General features: G+C 34.2%; 1 protein-coding gene across 3 annotated transcripts in view; it reads right to left on the reverse strand.

Moving 5' to 3' along the window:
* The window catches only part of csmd3a (CUB and Sushi multiple domains 3a), a 227,044-nt gene extending 207,789 nt beyond the window's left edge, over positions 1 to 19,255 (reverse strand). For 2 of the 3 annotated variants that reach the window (XM_042773197.1, XM_042773195.1), the window contains exons 1-2: positions 18,868 to 19,254; positions 2,095 to 2,317 (exon numbers count right to left, since the gene is read on the reverse strand). In XM_042773197.1, the coding sequence (XP_042629131.1) occupies positions 2,095 to 2,317; positions 18,868 to 18,934 (290 nt within the window). In that variant the 5' untranslated portion in view covers positions 18,935 to 19,254. Of the gene's footprint in view, positions 1 to 2,094; positions 2,318 to 18,867 lie in introns of all 3 variants that reach the window. The other variant, XM_042773196.1, reaches the window with a different exon arrangement.
* Positions 19,256 to 19,455: the final 200 nt, after the last annotated feature.

A 19,455-nucleotide genomic window follows, 5' to 3' on the forward strand; every position in this document is an offset into this window, starting at 1 on the left:
TATTTGCATTGTCATTCTAGCACATGTAATTATAACTACGTCACTGAAAATCTCCATTCTATGAAGCTTGTAAGCTAGCAACAGTAACCAAGGGGGCAGAGCTAAGTCAAAGAGACAAACACTTTTCAGCATAAAAATCAATCCAGCTGTATTGTACCACTTTCTAAATCATCTCTGACACCGAATACAAATCATATATGGATGTATTCTGAGAAAAACAAACACTTAAGCAAAAATTTATTTTTCTGACAACTACAGTATATGGCATTTTAATAGAAGGATTAGTGAGGAAAATACATCACAAGTGCAATGTGTCACTTAGTTTGCAATCTGTTAAACCAGTGAAGTGTCGGTTTTTGGATACAGTGTTTGTGAAGACCAGATTGGCGTAAAATAAATACTTTCAATCATGGTAATTGCTATACGAGCAAATTTTGGCTACCTGAACCCAGGGGGTCTGCTGATTTCGTTCCTGGCTTGTGGAGAGATTTGCTGTAATAATTGGTTTACCCTCTAATTAGAGCTGAGTTAGTGCAGGTTAATTTTGTGTGCTTTTAAGCATTTAGAAGAGTTTTGGCCCCATGCAATGCTGGTAATCAGGTCTATAATTCACAAAATGAGCACTGCATATGACATGAGTAGTGCACCAACTAAAAAGCTGTCTGAAATTTTTTTTATTCTGATTGGTCAGTCACATTCTGTGGCTAAATTAACTATGCTAAACTTTATAATTAACTAGTTTCATGTATGTCATTACTTTGTGCTCTCTTTTCACATAAAAGACAACAATTTAACCTCAAAATTTTAATTTGAAAATAAGTAGAAAAAGCAAGATTCACATACATTCATTATACATACAGTATAAAGAGTATACAATGGAAAAACTTGAAATGCTCAGAGACCAGATGGTACATAGTAATAATTCTACATTTTATAATTGACTGCTATTCTGAGAAACCACTAGTCTCTCATATTACTCTCAGTTTTAATGTTTTTTTTTTAATGCAAGATGAGCACAAAAATATATATTTTCATACCCACTTATTTATTTGAAAATAAATTTAAAAAGTAGAATGTACATTCAGTATATGTAATAAAAATATACTGCATTTATATAATGAGAAAACTTCAAATGCTCAGTAACCAAACGACACCTGCAGATAGTATGCAGAACTTATAATTGTATATATTATTCAAGGAAACTACTAGTTCATACCACTTTTTTTTTTTTTTCTTTCCTTTTTTTTTATTTGAAACTTTATTATGTTGTTGTTTTTTTTTAAAACATGATAATGTACACACAGAACTGTTTCCAACACTCAATATATATATAGAATGATTTCTCTAAATGATCATATATATATATATATATATAATATATACAGGATATATAAAATGGGGAAAGTTAAACGCAATCATTTTTTTATAACAAACTTTATAATTGACTTATTTTCAGAAAGTGATTCTCTTACATTCTGTGCTCTCATTTTGAATAATAATAATAATAATAATAATAATAATAATAATAATAAAACATTTAAATGCAAACATTTTAGTACCACTTACTTGGAAATAAATAGTAACATAAGGATCATGAACATTCAAATGGTCATTCCCACAAAATAAATACAAGATCCTTTCACTCCCCATCACCCTGTCTGGGTTTATTTTGTGAGATTGACCAGCTGAATGTACATTATTCCTTCTTACACAGCCTCTCCTGAGCTGACATATTTCTTATTGAAACAGGAAGTTGGGGTGAGACATACTGAAGGGCTCCCTTTTCTTTTTTATAGCCAATAGGCTTTAGTTGATGTCACAGCCATGAATCATTAATTGCTACTCGCTATTGCCGGTCAGCAGCAGGTGGTATCAGTGGGAAGGACATTCTCATTTTACAGAGACAATTTGCATACGCCCCTGAAGTGATGTCATCTATATTTCTGCTCCATTTTCTAGAATGAGTAAGATTTTAAACTTCAAATGCATGCTTTACATAAGCTAAAACCAATTGTGCCAACTTTAAGCATAACTAACAGTCTCAAAGCAAACAGACAAGCACAAAACTCTTAATTTCAAACTGTAAGTGCTTACCTTGTCCTGAAGTTTGCAGGATGAGGATGTCCATCATATAAAGATAAAAAGTCATATTCTTCCTCCACAGCGAAGGACTGAAAAACTAAATGTATTCTGCTCCTCTCCTCGGCTACAATAACCCACGTACAGTTCGCTCCGTTAGGGTATCCATGAGGAAAACCTGGACTTTCTATGGTCCCATTTTTCCCTTTTAATGTCCCACCACATGTAAAAATGAAACCTGTAAAAAGAGAGAAAGAGAAGAAAATATGAGTCTATAAATGCCATAACCCACACATAGAAATATCACAAAATGTCAACATGAAACATTTGCAACTAGTTTTGCTTCTGTAATGTGATTTATTAACAAGTGAAATGGGATATTCAGTTCTAATAAAGGTAGAATGATTGATTTTATTTTTATTTTTTTTCCCAGCAGACTAAACTCGGCCCTCTTTGGTTACTGTTCAGACAAGATTTAAAAAACCTTCCATTAGAATGAACTGGAGATTTCCCAGTTCACTGCATAGTTTTCATAATCTAATCAATTCTTGACAATTCTAATAATGGATGATTGATTTTTCCATGAGAATTTGACATTTCACTAAGCTCCGCCCCCTTGGTTACTGTTGCTGCAAGATTTAAAGAACATTCTACTGGAATGAACTGGAGATTTCCCAGTTCACTGAAACATTACAATCTAATCAATTTCATTTCTGATGCATAATCTGAGAAAGAAGAAAATATGAGTCTATAAACGCCATAATCAACAAAAGCATAAAAATCTTTAAAATCAACATGAAACATTTGCAACCGGTTTTACTTTTATATTGATATTTCCAATGATCTTAGATTCTAATAAAGGTAAGATGATTGATTTTCAGATCAGAAACTGACCTTTCACTAAGCTCCACCCCCCTTGGTTACTGTTGCTACTCAGGCAAGATTTAAAGAACATTCTACTGGAATGAACTGGAGATTTCCCAGTTCACTATAATGTTACACTAAGTTTTTACAATCAAATCAAATCCAGATGTATAACAATCTGTTTTTTCTTCACATTTTGTTTCACTGTGAAATATACCAAATTATGGAAATAAAATGGTCTAAGTAGTGCATTTCACATTATAAGTCTCCTGAGTCATGACATAAATCACGAACAAAAGAAAATATAAGTCTAGAACTGCCATTACCTACAAAAAAAAAAAAAAATCACAAATGTCTAGCAAGTCAACATGAAACACTTGCGACCCGTTTTACTTGTGCACTGACATATTTTCAATGATCTATGATAAAACATCTAATAAAGGTAGAATGATTGATTTTAACTATACTCCGTCCTCTTCAGTTCCTGTTGCTACTCAGACAAGATTTACAGAACATTCCATTGGAATGCATCAGAGATTTCAAAGTTTACTGAAACATTATGCCCATTTTTCCCAATTGAATCGATTGCTGATGCATAAAAATCAATTATTTCTCACAAACTCAGCTTAACTGTGAAATACACCAAATTATGGAAGTAAAAAGGTTTGTGAACCAGATTTCACATTATAAGTCTTCTGAGTTATTACAGAACAATCTCTGAGCAATACAATTATCCTCTGGGAGTTGTTTGTATAGCTAGTTAGTATTCCTCTCTGAGCTTAATACAGCAGGAAAAACATTTCTCAACTCTCTGAAAAAGAAAAACAACTGGTGACATCTGACATCACAATCACATTAGTCAAATCATGCCTGTTTGTGTGCTGATGCCCGTAATGGTTCGGTTGTGACATGAATTACTATGACTGTGCGAATGATTGAGTCACCATCATCAGATGGCTGCTCTCTGAGATGTTAGGGGTTTCGTTTTAATGACCATTCCTCATATGTCAACCCAACTGCCATCGTGGGTGTGCATCTACCACCTGCTACACACAAATTAGCAGGGCATCAACCTGAGCAAATAGACTGGTAATGACAACCAGCATTAATTGAGCTTTTCCATTTATCCCCTTCCGCTTCCCTTAAGGCGTAATTAGCTTGCAGACTCCCTGAGATCAAGGATCTTTTCTCTCCCATTTTTTTTTTTTTTCGTCCTCAATATTGTCAGCCAGGAAAACAAGGAGAATGAATTCAGAAGGGAAAGACCTGCATTGACTCATAGCCACCCATCTCAGATCTGATACAGTCACTCCACACATCCACCGTCACCTCAAAAAAAAAAGTAAAAAGAAATGCACAAAAATGCATAAAGAAAATAGACACTTTTGACAATTATGACCATTTAGATTTACATTTTCTTCAAAATTCTCATTAGAATGATGCATCCGGATGTTTTACTTTTGATAGGCTTTGACTTTGGATTGTCATTACTGCAACACACTCATCCATGTAAATAAGTGTGACCAAACCAGCTAAAACTGCAACAGGATATTTTGTCAACCATTTGGTTTCTATTTATATTGCATTACCCCTAATAACCCCACCCATTCTGAAATCTCATTGGCCCAAAATCCCACTCCACATCACTGCACATCAAATGTGTTCTGATTGGTTCTGATTATTGCATTTTTGCTTTCAGTGAGGACAAACAAACTGCTTGTCACTGAAAAAAATATTGTATCAGCGTAACATTTAAAAAAAATAATAATAATACTCAACCAGAATAATTACAGGCAGGTGCACATGACATTGAAACAACATGAAAAGACAACCAAAAATCCCACACACTACTGTAGCTTGCAAAAACAATAATTATATTGCAATACTGAAGTTATGCATACCTTGTGAAGGCTGTGTGACTCAAACATTGCAATATATGGATTGTTTTTGTAAGGTATGGAAGTGAGCTGGATTTTTTATTATATGCACTTAAAAAAAATAATACAAAATGTTTTTTTATTTAAATCAGCATGAACTGAATGCTATACAGCAAATACTACACAAGGATATATAAACTATTTACAATTCAAATGTGCCATTATTATCTCATAATAATAATGAGAATGTGGAGGGATTAGCATAACAAAGTAAAAAAAATCCTTAATCAAAATATAATCAAAATATAACTAAATTATTCCTACAGTAAACAGGAGTGAACAGTGAAGTATGATCTGGACAGATTTGTGAGATTCACTTAGAGAGAGAGAGAGAGAGAGAGAGAGAGAGAGAGAGAGAGAGAGAGAGAGAGAGAGAGAGAGAGACGAGCAAGAGAGAGAGAGAGAGAGAGAGAGAGAGAATTCATGCTTAACTAAATTGATATTTCAATTTAGCCACACTGAAATAATTCTATCTATAGAATCTATAAGGACATTAAAAGAAATTACATTTGTATTGGAGAGAATCATGATCAATTACAAATAATGCAATAATTAGAGCAAAAACATACTGATTGGCTTCTAGTTGTTTCCTACAAACGAAAACCTGTGAAATACTCCAGAATAGTGTTTCTCTAAAGGCCTTGTCATTAAAATTTGGATGAAATTAAGCAATAAGGTAAAAAGGCAGTGTAATACTGCAAATAATCATGGCTTAAGGTTATCGTTAAGAAAGACGCACAACAACAGCAGCCTCATTCGTTAGGACATAATGGCTTGATATGAATGTACCAATGAATACATTTTAAAAAGGATCATACAATACAGAGATAAAGTATCACAACACATCAATATAAAATTGTATACTGAAGCGTACAATCCTAAAAATAACAACTGCAGTGGAAACTTTATTTTAGCTTTGATGGAAAACAGTATGTATTAAATCAGCAACTGGAACCAGAATGATCTATTTTGAAATGTTGATTATAAAGCAATGAAAAAGAAAAGACATGGCCGTGTCTGTTGCATCACTATTGCAATATATGTGGTTCTCAGAATAACTTGAAAAATACAGAAAACCATGTTCAAAAAGCCATGAATCTATTGGTTTCTGCCCAGAGGCTCGACATCAAACATACATTTACAGACAGCACCAAAGTCTTTTGCAAATCCTGCAAAGTGCCCAATCTCTTTTATCACAAACCTTTTATGGCTAATTAAAAAAATAATAATAAATAAATCCCAGCAAGTACAAAACGTTTTCATAACTTCTCAATTTGACTGCAGTTAGGTTACATCAAAGTATACAACATTCAAAAACCTAAGATAAAACTAGTGATGAGTTTAGACTCAGGTCCTCAAGAAAAGCTCTAAACTCAAAGTGGTCTAAAATAATTGTGCACATCTGAAGACCTAAATGAAATCTAAATGAGAAAACGGTTAAAAGTATATACACAATCCAGGCCACATGATGTAATAAAACAAAAAGTCAGTAGGAAGCAATGGGCTACAGTGACTATACCATAATAACAGATAAAATCATTGTTTATTATTATCATTATTACTACCATGATTAAAAGGTAAAATCATTGTAACTCACTTATTAGAATGAATTATTGCCATTATTAAATCTCAGTGTTTATTATTATTGTTGTTATTATTATTATTATTATTATTATTATTATTATTATTATTATTATTATTATTATTAATGATTGATTATATTAATTGCAGTATATTAATATTAATGATTTATTTCCACCACAGCTGCATAGATGTTACGGGGGTGTGTCTGGATATTGTTAAGGAGGCATTCATGACCAAAATCAGCCTTGGTCTCCATTTTCAGTGTATATCATGAGGTGATTTTGGGCCTTGACTGCCCTTAGTCTAAACAGAGAAGGCAGAAGATAGATTCTTAGAACTGAGGGTTATTATGTCAATATTATTTTTAAACAACATTTTTGTAAAAAAAAAAAAAAAAAGGTGCTATTTCATGTAAAAAAAAACAAAAAAACAATTACTGACAAATGGTAAGAGCCTTTTTATGTTTTCCTTGTTTTGAGAAGGAATCTACACGACTATAATAATTATCATTATCAGTGCTTAATACACAACAGTTCTTACGACGAATAAGTAATAAAATCACTAATTACAAACACTTAGGATGTATAATTTTATATGAGAATGAATCAGTATGGCTGTATCAATATTTAAGAATTATCCTGTTATAAAACCTTTTGTACACACCAGCTCAAGCCACTTACTTTTTATGAAAACCTGATTTAAAAAAAAAAAAAAAAAAAAAAAAAAACTAAAATATAGCACAACACAAAACAAAATACAATTATAAATAGGAAACATATCTTTTTGGCGTTCCTGGCTTATAAAATGACAACAATTTAAAAGAATTCAAAACACACACACAAACGAAAAAATTAATAAGTAAATTACAGTAAATAAAAATAGCCGAGGTATTGTAAAATATTGTTCTATAATCATGCAACTTCAAGATAAAAATTCTGGGGAACTTGCATTTAAAATCCACTTGGATGAAAAACAAACTAAGCGCAAAGTATGAGATCCATGTAAAGGTGTAACGCTGTTTATTGCACCCTTTTTTACCTTTATAATCTGTCTAAATCAAACAGGATATGTAAAAAAAATTACTGAATCCAAAGGGAATTAGTTAGATTGTGAAAAGCAGAATAAAGTCAAAAGAATTGCACTGCAAAACGTTCAAAAGGGTTTACACATTCACAAGGGTTCACAAGCTACAGGAGGGCACAATAGATACTTTATTGTGGTTTGCTTGAAGGGTTAAGGACAGTCTAATTTTTAACCCAGCAAATGGCATGCTGCGATCGCCGGGCAGAGAATATAGGTCAGTCATACGAATCAACATCTAAACAAATCTCATTCAAATAAGAATGCGAGCCAAAGACGGGACCCAGCTGCTCCTGTGGCGATTTTAACATGTCGTCTCCACCCACCAGCCACTGTACAGACCTACAAGGGCTCAATCAATTTGTTTTGCCACTCGACAAGCAGAACAGAGATGACAATACACCTCAATCGTATTTCTTCAAACATAACCAGATGGCCAGAGAAGAATCAGAGTCAACAAGCTCCAAAAGGCTCATACGGCACAGCACATCTAAGGCAGCTTCCTCTTAGGGTCTGGAGTCTATAGGATATGAAGGGATATGCATGCAAACAGATTGTGAAAATAGGTTTGGGCTTCCAAAAGGGTCACTGTAACTGTGTAGCTCAAGTGATTGGATGCACAAACTCTAGCCAGCTAAGACAGAATAGGCTTGATTCATTGGTCCTCATCGGTAGGTAAGCTCTTTTAAACAACACTATAACTCCAAATGGAAAGGTTTAGCCTGGAATGAGCTGAAAAGTAGAGGGGAACGTTATAAATCTGCTTGGCTCATGAATATTGAAGAAATAGCTTAGGCGCAATTGACTTACTGTATAGAACACTAGAATCTTCATGCAGCTTTGCCTATACATTGCCATTCACAGTGACCTCATGTCAAGCTCAGAGAAGAACAACAAGCAAATAATAACAGAATTTTAAAATAAATTCTCTATTCAGTGCCACTTATAACACACTTCATCTTTGACAACATCTAAGACTTCATTTGAAGAATAACAGATTGAAATCAGATTCACAATCACTATAGCCCTCCAGATCTACAGTATGCTAACAAGCAGAGAAACCATTAGACATGGGTGTGGATCAATCACTTCTGTCATAAGAGTAGTCACACCCAGCTGGGGGTCATCTCTGGACCCACTCTCTTGTTTAGGACTGTTCATTACATCTGAAAACAAACTATCAGCCACGCTGTAAGTTGCAATCGAAAGCCAGTATTGATTAGTAGCAAGGCTAGTCGGTGGATGAGGCAACAGGGATCTCAACATGAGTCAGGTTGATCAAAGCAGAGGAGATGGCCCTTTGAAGCCAAAGGAAAGGGCAAACCAAACAACTGTTTCTTTGACTTCACAATGTATTCATCTTAATTTTAGCGATCAAAAACCACTATGGACAGTGCTCCAAAAAGCACTTTCTCAAGATTTACACATGAAAATATGAGATCACATGACCAATCAAATACCCTTCCACTTTATTTTGGGAACCTGCCCATTGAGCGATTCTGAATAAATAGTTGTGGCTGAAAGCAAATAGAGAATTTCCTCCATAGCCCCAGTCACTGAAAATGTTCACATGGTGCATTCAAGTAAACCAGCATAAAAACCAGTGAAACAAACAAAAAGAGTGTATTTAACCCTATAAAGACTACTGTGTTATATTATTATGATACACACATTTTTAAGCACTCTAAATAATCAACATGATCAAAACTTTGCTGAATAACCTGTTTGTACACAATCTGCTACATGCCTTCTGTTGTCTGATTGATAGCTTATACTTTTTAGCAAGTAAAATACCTTTTAGCTAAATCAAAAAAAACATCAAACTACATTCCTAGTAACACTTCAATATAAACACTGTAACTGATACTGATCTTTATTAACTAATGCAAAAATAACTTGATATTATATTGCTAGTAATATTTCAAGATGAACACTCACTGGACTGAAGAGACTTAGATTTACTTGATTATCCATACACCATTTCTTTTTTTCAAATATGATCATCAGGCTTTTGAGGAACATTTATTTGATCATCTCTCAATCATCACTGTATTGCATTGCATTATATTGTTTGAAACTACAGAGGATTGATCATAAAACTAAGTATTTCATATAATTAAGAAATTTTATAAGATATAGAGTGACAACTGATAGTTATAAGCATTTAAGTATACTGTAATAAAGATCACAATGATTTACAAGCTATCAGAATTTCATCATACTTAATCCGCACCAAATTGTGTATTTTACTCAGTTTGAGCCTCTGAATAAAACTGAGCTGTTTTTTCCTCCTGAAGTATGAGCTCCATATTTTCCTATATCATGCTATATGAGCCATAAAATCATGATATAAGATACTCCAAATAAGGTACTCAACAAAAACACATACACAAAACTTTTTTCTTTTCTTTTTTTTTTTTTATAAAAAAAATTTCTGACTATTATTTCATGTCAGGCTTTGCAAGGTTAAGAATCTATGTTAGGTTTTAAATGGTTAAACAATATTATAGCAATAGCAAAAATAGTGTTGAAGACAAAGGCAGTCTCTGGAACCTGAAAAATGCTGTATTTTCAAATGCAATAAAAATTAAGTGAATGCAAAATTAAATCAATTCCTAAAAGCTAAATGTTTTGCTTTTTCAACTCATTCCCCTATTTTTACTGGAAAATAAGTACTGTAGACAATAACTATGTGCCTGTTTTTTTTTTTTTTTTTTTTTTTTTGTTTTTTTTTTAGTAAAGCTCACTTGATTTTGTTCTTGGCCATTAAATGTGACATTAAGGTGCTTTGGACTTTTCTTAGGAGGTGAATTTATAAAGCGCTGCTTGTTAAATCACTGACTGACTGGGCAGCTGCATTTTCTTTTTCGACACAGCCGAAAACCTATTTGGGCACTTTCTTTTTAGTGAAACATCATAATTAATCTGGTGAACATGGTTGCTTTGCTAGGACACCTGTTTGAACTTGACTTAAGAAATCCACAAAAAAAAAAAAAAAAATCACTTTAAAAGTCATTGCATGCATTATTAAATTGCAGATGCCACTTGCATCGACATCTAGTAGTCATCACATCACATCAAGGCACTAAAAGAGATGTAATTTCCATTATCATTTACTCACCCTCAGGTGGTTCTACCTGTATGGTTGGCTGAATATCTTTTTAATTTTTAGGTGAACTGTCCCTTTAAGGATCATAATATGCCAGTTTATGCTTCATGTCTAACTGACAAAGATTTTCTAAATCTACCACACTTCAAGAAATTCAAAACAGGCAATATATGTGGATTAAGTTCACTCAGAAGTAAAGAAACCACTAAGCCAGTGATCAAATGTAATCCGTTCTGACAGAAAGCAATCGCTTGACAAGAAGCAGATGACGTAATCGGAATTGAAAGCACCTAAATATTGAAGCGAGCACAAACAATACAAATTTTTAGCATTACACCGCCTGTAACTTACCCAGCGGCTCTTTCCAGGAGTATTAAAGGAAAACTCCCAGAAACAACTAATCAAACATAATCAGTGTCAATTACCACAAACCCCTTTTCTTTCTAGAATAGGCAGTCACTTCACTGCTGGCTCTGATTTGGTTAATAAACGAGAGAGCTCTCCTGATTTGCTGCTGAATAATTACGATCGCCCAGGTCTGCCATCTGTTATTCGATTTGTGAGAAAATGCCTGCTTTCCAAGACCAGGGATTCCTCGACAAAAGAGGCAAGAGCCAGGGTTTGTGTAATGAACTTAAGCAGTGTTTGTCAATCAAGCCATTCTCCGGTGAATCCTGTAACGCTCCGTCTGATAACCGAGCAGAAGGTTGTGCAACTGAGCGAGACTTTTGAAAGCTTCTTAAAACAATACACTGCGCCGCAAAGGCAAGATGTTTGAAATAAATGATGTCAATAAATAAATGTGTGGGGAAACTCAATACACAGGTAGGAGATGGATGGGAAATAAGTGGATAGACAATATCACTATTACTATTACTGTCACTCATACTTAGGATTAGGGATTTGTTTAAAGATTTTCTTACATGGTTTATGTTTAAAACATGAATGACACCTAAACCAATGCGCTTTGCCAATGCAAAATTACAAACAGGACTTCTTCAATAGCAATAGGACAACTTTCATCGAGTGGATGATAGAAAAAAGTGAAAAAATATCTAGCACGTACCTGCAAATTAAAAAACAAATCTATGATTCAAACAGCTTAAAAGTTCAAATAACACAGGCTTTGATAAAAATGACATTTTATAAAATGATAAACCTCACATTGCATCACATTACATCACATGTATATCATGTATAGGGGAAGTTGTGGCCTAGTGGTTAGAGAGCTTGACTTCTAACCCTAAGGTTGTGGGTTCAAGTCTCGGGCCGGCAATACCACGACTGAGGTGTCATGTCACTGTATTTGCAAAAAAAGGAATACAAATGTTAATAAAAAAATAAATGTAATATATATATATATATATATATATATATATATATATAGTAAAATATATATATATATATGTTCATGTGTGTGTTTGCAAAAAAAGGAATACAAATGTTAATAAAAAATAAATGTAAAATAGTGCTTAAATTACACACTCAAGTAAGATAGTAAAAAAGTGCTTAAATGTTCACTACACGTAAGAGGTCAGACTAACACATAATAAAACACCTATAAAATCAACAAATAAATATATTAAATAAATTCAAACACTGATGTTTAAATAAATCCAAATACTTCGCACAAATTAAAAAAAAGATAAAATCAACAAATAAATATATTAAATAAATTCAAACACTGATGTTTAAATAAATCCAAATACTGATGTTTAAATAAATTAATCCAAATGTTGAGGTTTAGATAAGACCGTGATATGTTTAAATAAATAATTAATTAAAAATAAACAATCAAAACACTGATGTTTAAATAAATCAAAACATTAAAGGTGCTGTATGTAAGTTTTTGACTCTACTAAAGCTTAAAAATACCATAATATGTTTGTAGATATTTACAAGTAGGGGTGGAGATGGGTAGGTTTAGGGATCAGGGGTAGGTTTAGGTAAATGTAAGGTGGGAGTGGTTGGCTCTAGATCAAGTGCGCTTGTTCCTGAAGAGGTGGGGCCGAGTGAAAAAAAGCCTCTCCAATATTTAGAATTTGGACTGCAATACCTAGTTCAACCACTCGGAGTCAATCCAATTGAAAATTGCAATTGAAACTAAAACACTCAGAGTCAATCCTACATACAGCACCTTTAATTAAAGGGGTCATGATTTGAGAAATACATTTTCCCTTGATCTTCTGACATATAACAGGTCACTGTACTATAAAAACATTCTGTAAGTTTCAAAACTCTAAACTTTCTTTCTACATCATTGCCTCTTTAGCCTGAAACCAAGCGCAGAATACGACTCGTTTTGGAATGTGCCACTTTATGATGTAATAGTGTGGCTAAACCCCGCCTCCGCAGAAGAAGATCAATGCCTGCTTCTACATCATTGCCTCTTTAGCCCCGCCCACTGATACACTCTTGAAGTAGGAGGAGAGGAAATACTAGAGAGATGCAAACACGGGATTGCAGAACCATACAGATGACATTACAAGATTACAATACACTGTGTAGTGTAAGTTGTGAAAAATAGTTTTAGCCTTCCTTGTGATCCTAACACTGTATATATCTAGATCGGACACGAGCGCTGTTGTGTCATGTCATGAATCCATTTCTCTTTCATGGTCAGAATCACCACAAAAGCTTGGAATATGTCAGAAATAGAGTGGGACATCAGTTTACTGTTGAGGATGTGTTGTGTCAATCTGTGCCACACACAGTGTAGACAGAATAGCTGATTATATTGTCTATATTCTGGTGTTTACACAGGGTAAAAATAGGAAAGAGCTCCAGATCACATCAGTAAAACACTGTTTGTTTGTTTGTTTGTTTGTTTGTTTGTTTGTTTGTTTGTTTGTTTGTTTGTTTTCTTTACTTTACTATGGATTCATTTTTAAACAAGACAGTATGATGCAGGCATTTTTGAGAGACTGAAAGTAAAAGAGGATGCAGTGCTGAGTCTATTTTGGATCCAACAGTAATGTCGCAACACATAAGTGTGAGTAAACGTGTTTTACAACTATTGCATTGTCTGTTCCGTTTGATATATACGGAGTATTTATACATTTTTAACCCAAATGACCCATGTTGTTTTCAGAGTACATCACAGCAGCATCCATCTGTTACTTTGTTAAGCAAAACTGTTAGCCAATCACAGCAATAGTGGTTTACCTGCAAGTCTCAAATCACACTAACATTATATGTGAACCTCAGAGAATATTATAAAATCATTTTAAAAAGGCAGTTCATGACCCCTTTCATGTTTAAATAAATAAATAAAACCATTGATGTTTAAAACCAAAATGATTGACTGACTGACTGTCTGACTGATTGATGCATTTATTGAGTAGCAGTGTAATTCTTGTTCTAACCAAGAAAATCTAGTTCACATCAAGATACCAGTCTCTCAGATCTCAGTGTATAGTGGATGAATATGTCTTCAGACAACCTAACACATCATTAGTTGAATGAAAGATGTCTGGGCAAAATATTTTAAGCACATGTTAAAAAGTCGTCTGGATAGCTACAAGACAAATCTGACATCTGAGCAGCATTTCAAGTCAATTATCTTTGATAAGGACGGAGAGGTTGATGATGGATCACAATGTCAATTAAAGCGTCATCTGCTTGACTGATTAAATTAATTTCCTAGCTGCTTCCTGCCCTGTTCCACTCAGGGGTCATGCTGTTTTTTTTTAAACATGATCTTCACAGCATTTCAGCTCGAAAGTGATGTTGAATAAAGGTTATCAGGATCAAGTAGAAAATAGTTTCATATTAACACTTTTGCTGAAGGCAACACACTGTCATTGAATGTGATGTTGTGGAGAAACAAAACAGTAATATCTCTAAAACGTTCATTAAAAACCCAGTATAAGTCAGTGCAAACAGTTATTTTATTTTTTTTAAATAGAAGTCTGGTCTTGCTGACTATATGATAAACATCAGACTGCCACATACGGCATGGTTTCCGAACAGACAAATAAAATAAATAAATTATATATACATATATATAATATATATATATTATAAAAATTATATATATATATATATAATATATAGTATATTATATATGTGTGTGTGTGTGTGTGTGTGTGTGTGTGTGTACTTTAGTTTTTGTGTGTATATTTAAATGTATTAAAAATTTATTTAAAAATTACCCACTAACACAGCTGTTCTTCGGATACAAATATTTCAAAAACCTAATCATAAATCTAACAATTCAACAATCTGCAAACTGTATCAGGATTTGACAAGATAGCAAAGCCAACAAACAAATGTCTGATATCTGAACCCAAACATCTATGAACTTAAACATTCTCCATTAAATTCCTCCAAAACCAAATGATCTGAACTGCTATTCACATCCATGTATAGCTTTATGCTTTAATTTCTCTTAAGAAATTCTAGGAGAAAAATATGAGATGTATTCAATACTTGAGAGTTCAATTAGGTCTCCTGAATTTGAAGCAAAAGTCTGAGCAAAACTGTTTTCCTCTGAAGCTGTTCATAGCTAAAGGGATCAATTAAATTGTTGAAGAAAGCTTATCATAAGCGTACATTTAAAATAACTACATAATGGACTCTTGAAATACTGCAGCATCTCCTGCTCAAAATAAACTCCAGTTTGCATCTGAACATGTAATTAAAGCAGTTATGAGCACAGCAGAAACTGAGCACATGTAACATCTGAACTACATCACATCCTCCACAGTCAATCACTGGTTAAAGTGGAAACACGTGCATCTTCAGGACAACCGCTATTCAACGAATAAGTATTCTTGAGATGCATGCTAGAAAATAATGACAGTATCTAAGACATACACTGTATGAGCTGGCAAGTAGAAAAGGGACAATTTTGAGGCTATATTTAAACTTGACATTGAACAAACACAATTTTCAAGAAGAGCTCAAAAATTACAATTTTGATGTACCCTCTTCTTGTTTCAACCATAGTTATAGTAATCACAGATGTCAAGCTTCAAAAAGTAACAAAAAGTAACAAAAAACTATAGTCCACATGACTTGTGCACAACATTTCAAGTTTTCAAAACACACAAAATATTTAGAAAAAAAAAAACAAAAATCCCCACACAAAAATGAAAAACAAAATCACCCCCAAAAAAAACTAGAAAATTTCACAAGTAATTACAAAGACACCGCCAGTATCACTTTGAAAGAAGCATGACATTTCAAAGTAGAAATACTGAAAAAGGTTTTCTTGCTAAATCTCTCCAATAAACTCATTACATCATTTTTACAGTGGTTTGGAGAAGCGATGTTGGTTTGGTGTCAGTGAAGTCAAACCTGGCATGACGTGCCATTTTTGAATCTGAAATCAATGCAAATGGCATTTGAGATCATTGTCAGAGCAAAGAGTTTTGTTCTACTTTTTGTTCTGCTAGTCCTCATACTAAATGTAGTTAAAGATCCTTAAAAAAAATCTAATTTGGTTACAATGACTGAGCTGTCTGCTCATTTTGGACAACAAAGCCAAGCACTAGATAAAAAAAAATAAACAAAATGAAAGAACCATGCATATTTAAAAGAACGATTCAGACAAAAATGAATTGTTGTTCCAACCCTGTAAACTCAGTTTTACCATTCATAGTGACCACAGTTGTCAGACTTCAAAGGCACCAAAAAGTACCATAAAAATAATAATAATAAGCTTTCTGAAGTCATACAATAATCTTGTGAGACAAAAGATCTAACCATTCAATGAATAAAAAAAAAAAAAAAACAAAATCAAATCACAAACAGAAATTAAAATTAACAAACAAAAACAAATAAAATTGTTTTCTTAAAAGTGTTTTGTTCATTATGAACTGTCCTCGGGCAAGATTTTGCCTAAAGATTCTTCAAAAAAATCCCATTTGGTTTGTCAAACAGCATAAGGGTGAGTAAACAATGACTGAACTATTTCCGGTACCCAAACTGTAAGCTATCTGCTCTTTTTGGACAACAAAACCATGCACTAGAGATCAAAGAGATCCTCCAAGTAAGCGAATGTAAGCACCATGCAGATTTGCAAACTAAAAACCACCAGACCATCTATGCCACGACCAACCGAGTGGGACCTAGATCAATCATTTCAAATGAGATGAAAAGTTATTTCATTGGCCTTCCCATCTTACACACTGCCCAATTTTCTAAGCGCCTCGGATTAAAAATGCATCAAGAGAGCCTTGAAGGCAAGTGCAGTGCTGTTTGTATGGCCAAGGATATTATATGAGAAATAACTTCAAAGCTATGACTGCAATACCCGTGGCCTTGTCTCATCGCTGGAGCACTGTTGATAGAAGAAAGCCACTAAATATTTGCATTCATGAAAAAAGCACCTTTATATACCAACTTGACATCATGATGAACTGAGCAGATCTCAGAGCTTGAACTACAGTAATCATGCTTTCTGTCCAATGGCATTTCAGTCCCAATACCGTAAGACATTTACCTACACCGGGAGGGAAATGTAATGTGGACTTTAGTATGCACAATGATCCGCTGTTGTTTGGCACATGAACATGGCAAGAAAGCTAAAAATGAATACGAGGGAGGTTAATGTCGTGCTGCGGCAGCACAACTTCATTCTAAAAATTCCATTAGATTTCGATTAGACTGAGTCACTAAGCAGTAACACATGCGAGGGAACACTGCATGCGTTTAAAGGTGCTTGCTGAAAAAAAAATTAAACAGCAGCTTGGGGGATTTTTATTTATCTTGTCAGCTTCAAGTCACATCAAATGTGACTCATGTTGACTGCAACACCAAAAGATGGATTTTAGTTTTCAAGAGTGGCTTTGCGATATAAATACATTGATCAGTCAACAGATCTGCTTGTTATTTCATTCACACCACACCATCACAACTATGACATCTTATATCCTGGACAGATTATTTATTTTTCACAAGTCACTACTTTTACCCTATGAGTCGCTGTATGTGACAAGCGGTTCTGGTGGGCAGTTATGAGCTATTTCTGTGTCGCTCTGTGAGGTTAGTCTGCCGGTTATAAATCTAATGCATAAATATATGAACACCAATCAATCGTGCCTGCTGTCCAGTACAACAAGACCCATGCAACCTGTGCATTTAATTAAAGAATAGCCCTGCAGAAATCCTGAACTGTTCACGTCATTAAAAAGATTAATAAGACTGACTGTATTATATAGTGCGAGAGAGAAAAAGGGTAAAGAAAAAGAGAGTTTTCAGAGTCATCGGGGGAAACAAAAATAAACATTGTGTCAAATTAAACATTTGAATCTGCGAATGCAACAACTGTGTTACAATAAAACAATGAAAAAAATGAAATCATCAAGAAAACTGTCTGATAAATCTGTCTACCTATGTCTGTGTCCATCAACAACTCCATCCACCTATTTAGATTGCATAGTTATCCAACTCTCTCTCTCTCTCTCTCTCTCTCTCTCTCTCTCTCTTTACTGTAAACTGTAAACAAAAATATGTGACAATGTTACAAGTATTACAAGATGGCATTCTGGTATATAATTTATAGATCTTTTCTGTATATCTCATTAAACCATATAATATGAATATATCAATCTCTCTGAGCTATTAAAAGGTTGCTGTAAAATTTACCAATAATATCATGTGGAAGATCACATGCAACATTAAATGCCATGATAACTAATTTAGGACAAAAACAACTTAAATTCTAATAAGGAGAATGCCCTTAGTGCATAAGTTATATAAATGAATGCATGCTTTCCATTCATTTTTATTTATTTTTACTGTGAACTATACATATTGCATCGTTAAATATACATTTTCTTTGGAAAAATTACAACATTTTAAAGTGACGTTGAAATATTTTGCGCACACGAGAAATATCAGTAATGCAACAATGTAGAGGCAGAAGAGGGAGAGCGAGAGAGAGAGAGAGAGAGAGAGAAAGAGAGAGATTTTAAGCAGTGCTGTTCACTTCCATAGCATTTCTTGAGAAAACGAACGTCTTGAAACGGGACAAAATAAATGAGATTTATCCTGATCAGTGTCCTGTCATAATGGAATCGGCTAGGAACGCATAAAATGCTTTTCGAATATGATAGTTACAGATGCATGTGAACACTCGTATGTTCAGCATTAAACAGACACAACTGAGGCTCTGTAAACTCCTGCCTATGTTTTTGCGTTTTTCCATCTCGTCCAGACACCTGAAGCCCCTCACAGTCTCACAGACCCACCGACAGCAGCACTTACCATGCACACACGACAGTATACAGCAGAACACTATATTCCCAATGATAAATCCAGTTTTAATCGTCATCGTGGTAGCGTGAGCGCATCTGATACATCCTCTATGTGAAAGCACTAGAAATCCTCGCCATCCCTCATTATCAGCTGCTTTTATAGTCTCAAGAGTCCGGCAGAAACGGATATTCCTCGCGCTGGAGAGGAGACTGATCGCTGGAGTCAGTCAGCGCTGGATGTATGAGGAGACCAACAGCAGCAACCTTGACGAGGACTCAACCATCTCGCCAACAGGGGCACAAAGTATTCTCTGTACTCCTCATATGACTCTCCTCACTTACAGAGCAGCGCATGCTGCATTCAGTGCATCTCTAATGAACGCATACATTCGCATGCACGTTGCATTTCACAAAGAGTTGCCACATGCGCGCGCGTTACTGTTTTAAATGTTACCGATGGATCAACCAAAAGCAACATCGTTTTAAAAAGTGAATGCATGCAATCGGCTACATCAGTGCATCGTCATCGATCACTATATGCAGTGTGTAATGTATTTCAAAAATAAAATGGATCGACAAATGCGCACTTTAAATGATG

The sequence above is a fragment of the Cyprinus carpio genome, chromosome A16, assembly GCF_018340385.1.
Source record: "Cyprinus carpio isolate SPL01 chromosome A16, ASM1834038v1, whole genome shotgun sequence".
NCBI classification, from domain to species: Eukaryota; Metazoa; Chordata; class Actinopteri; order Cypriniformes; family Cyprinidae; genus Cyprinus; species Cyprinus carpio.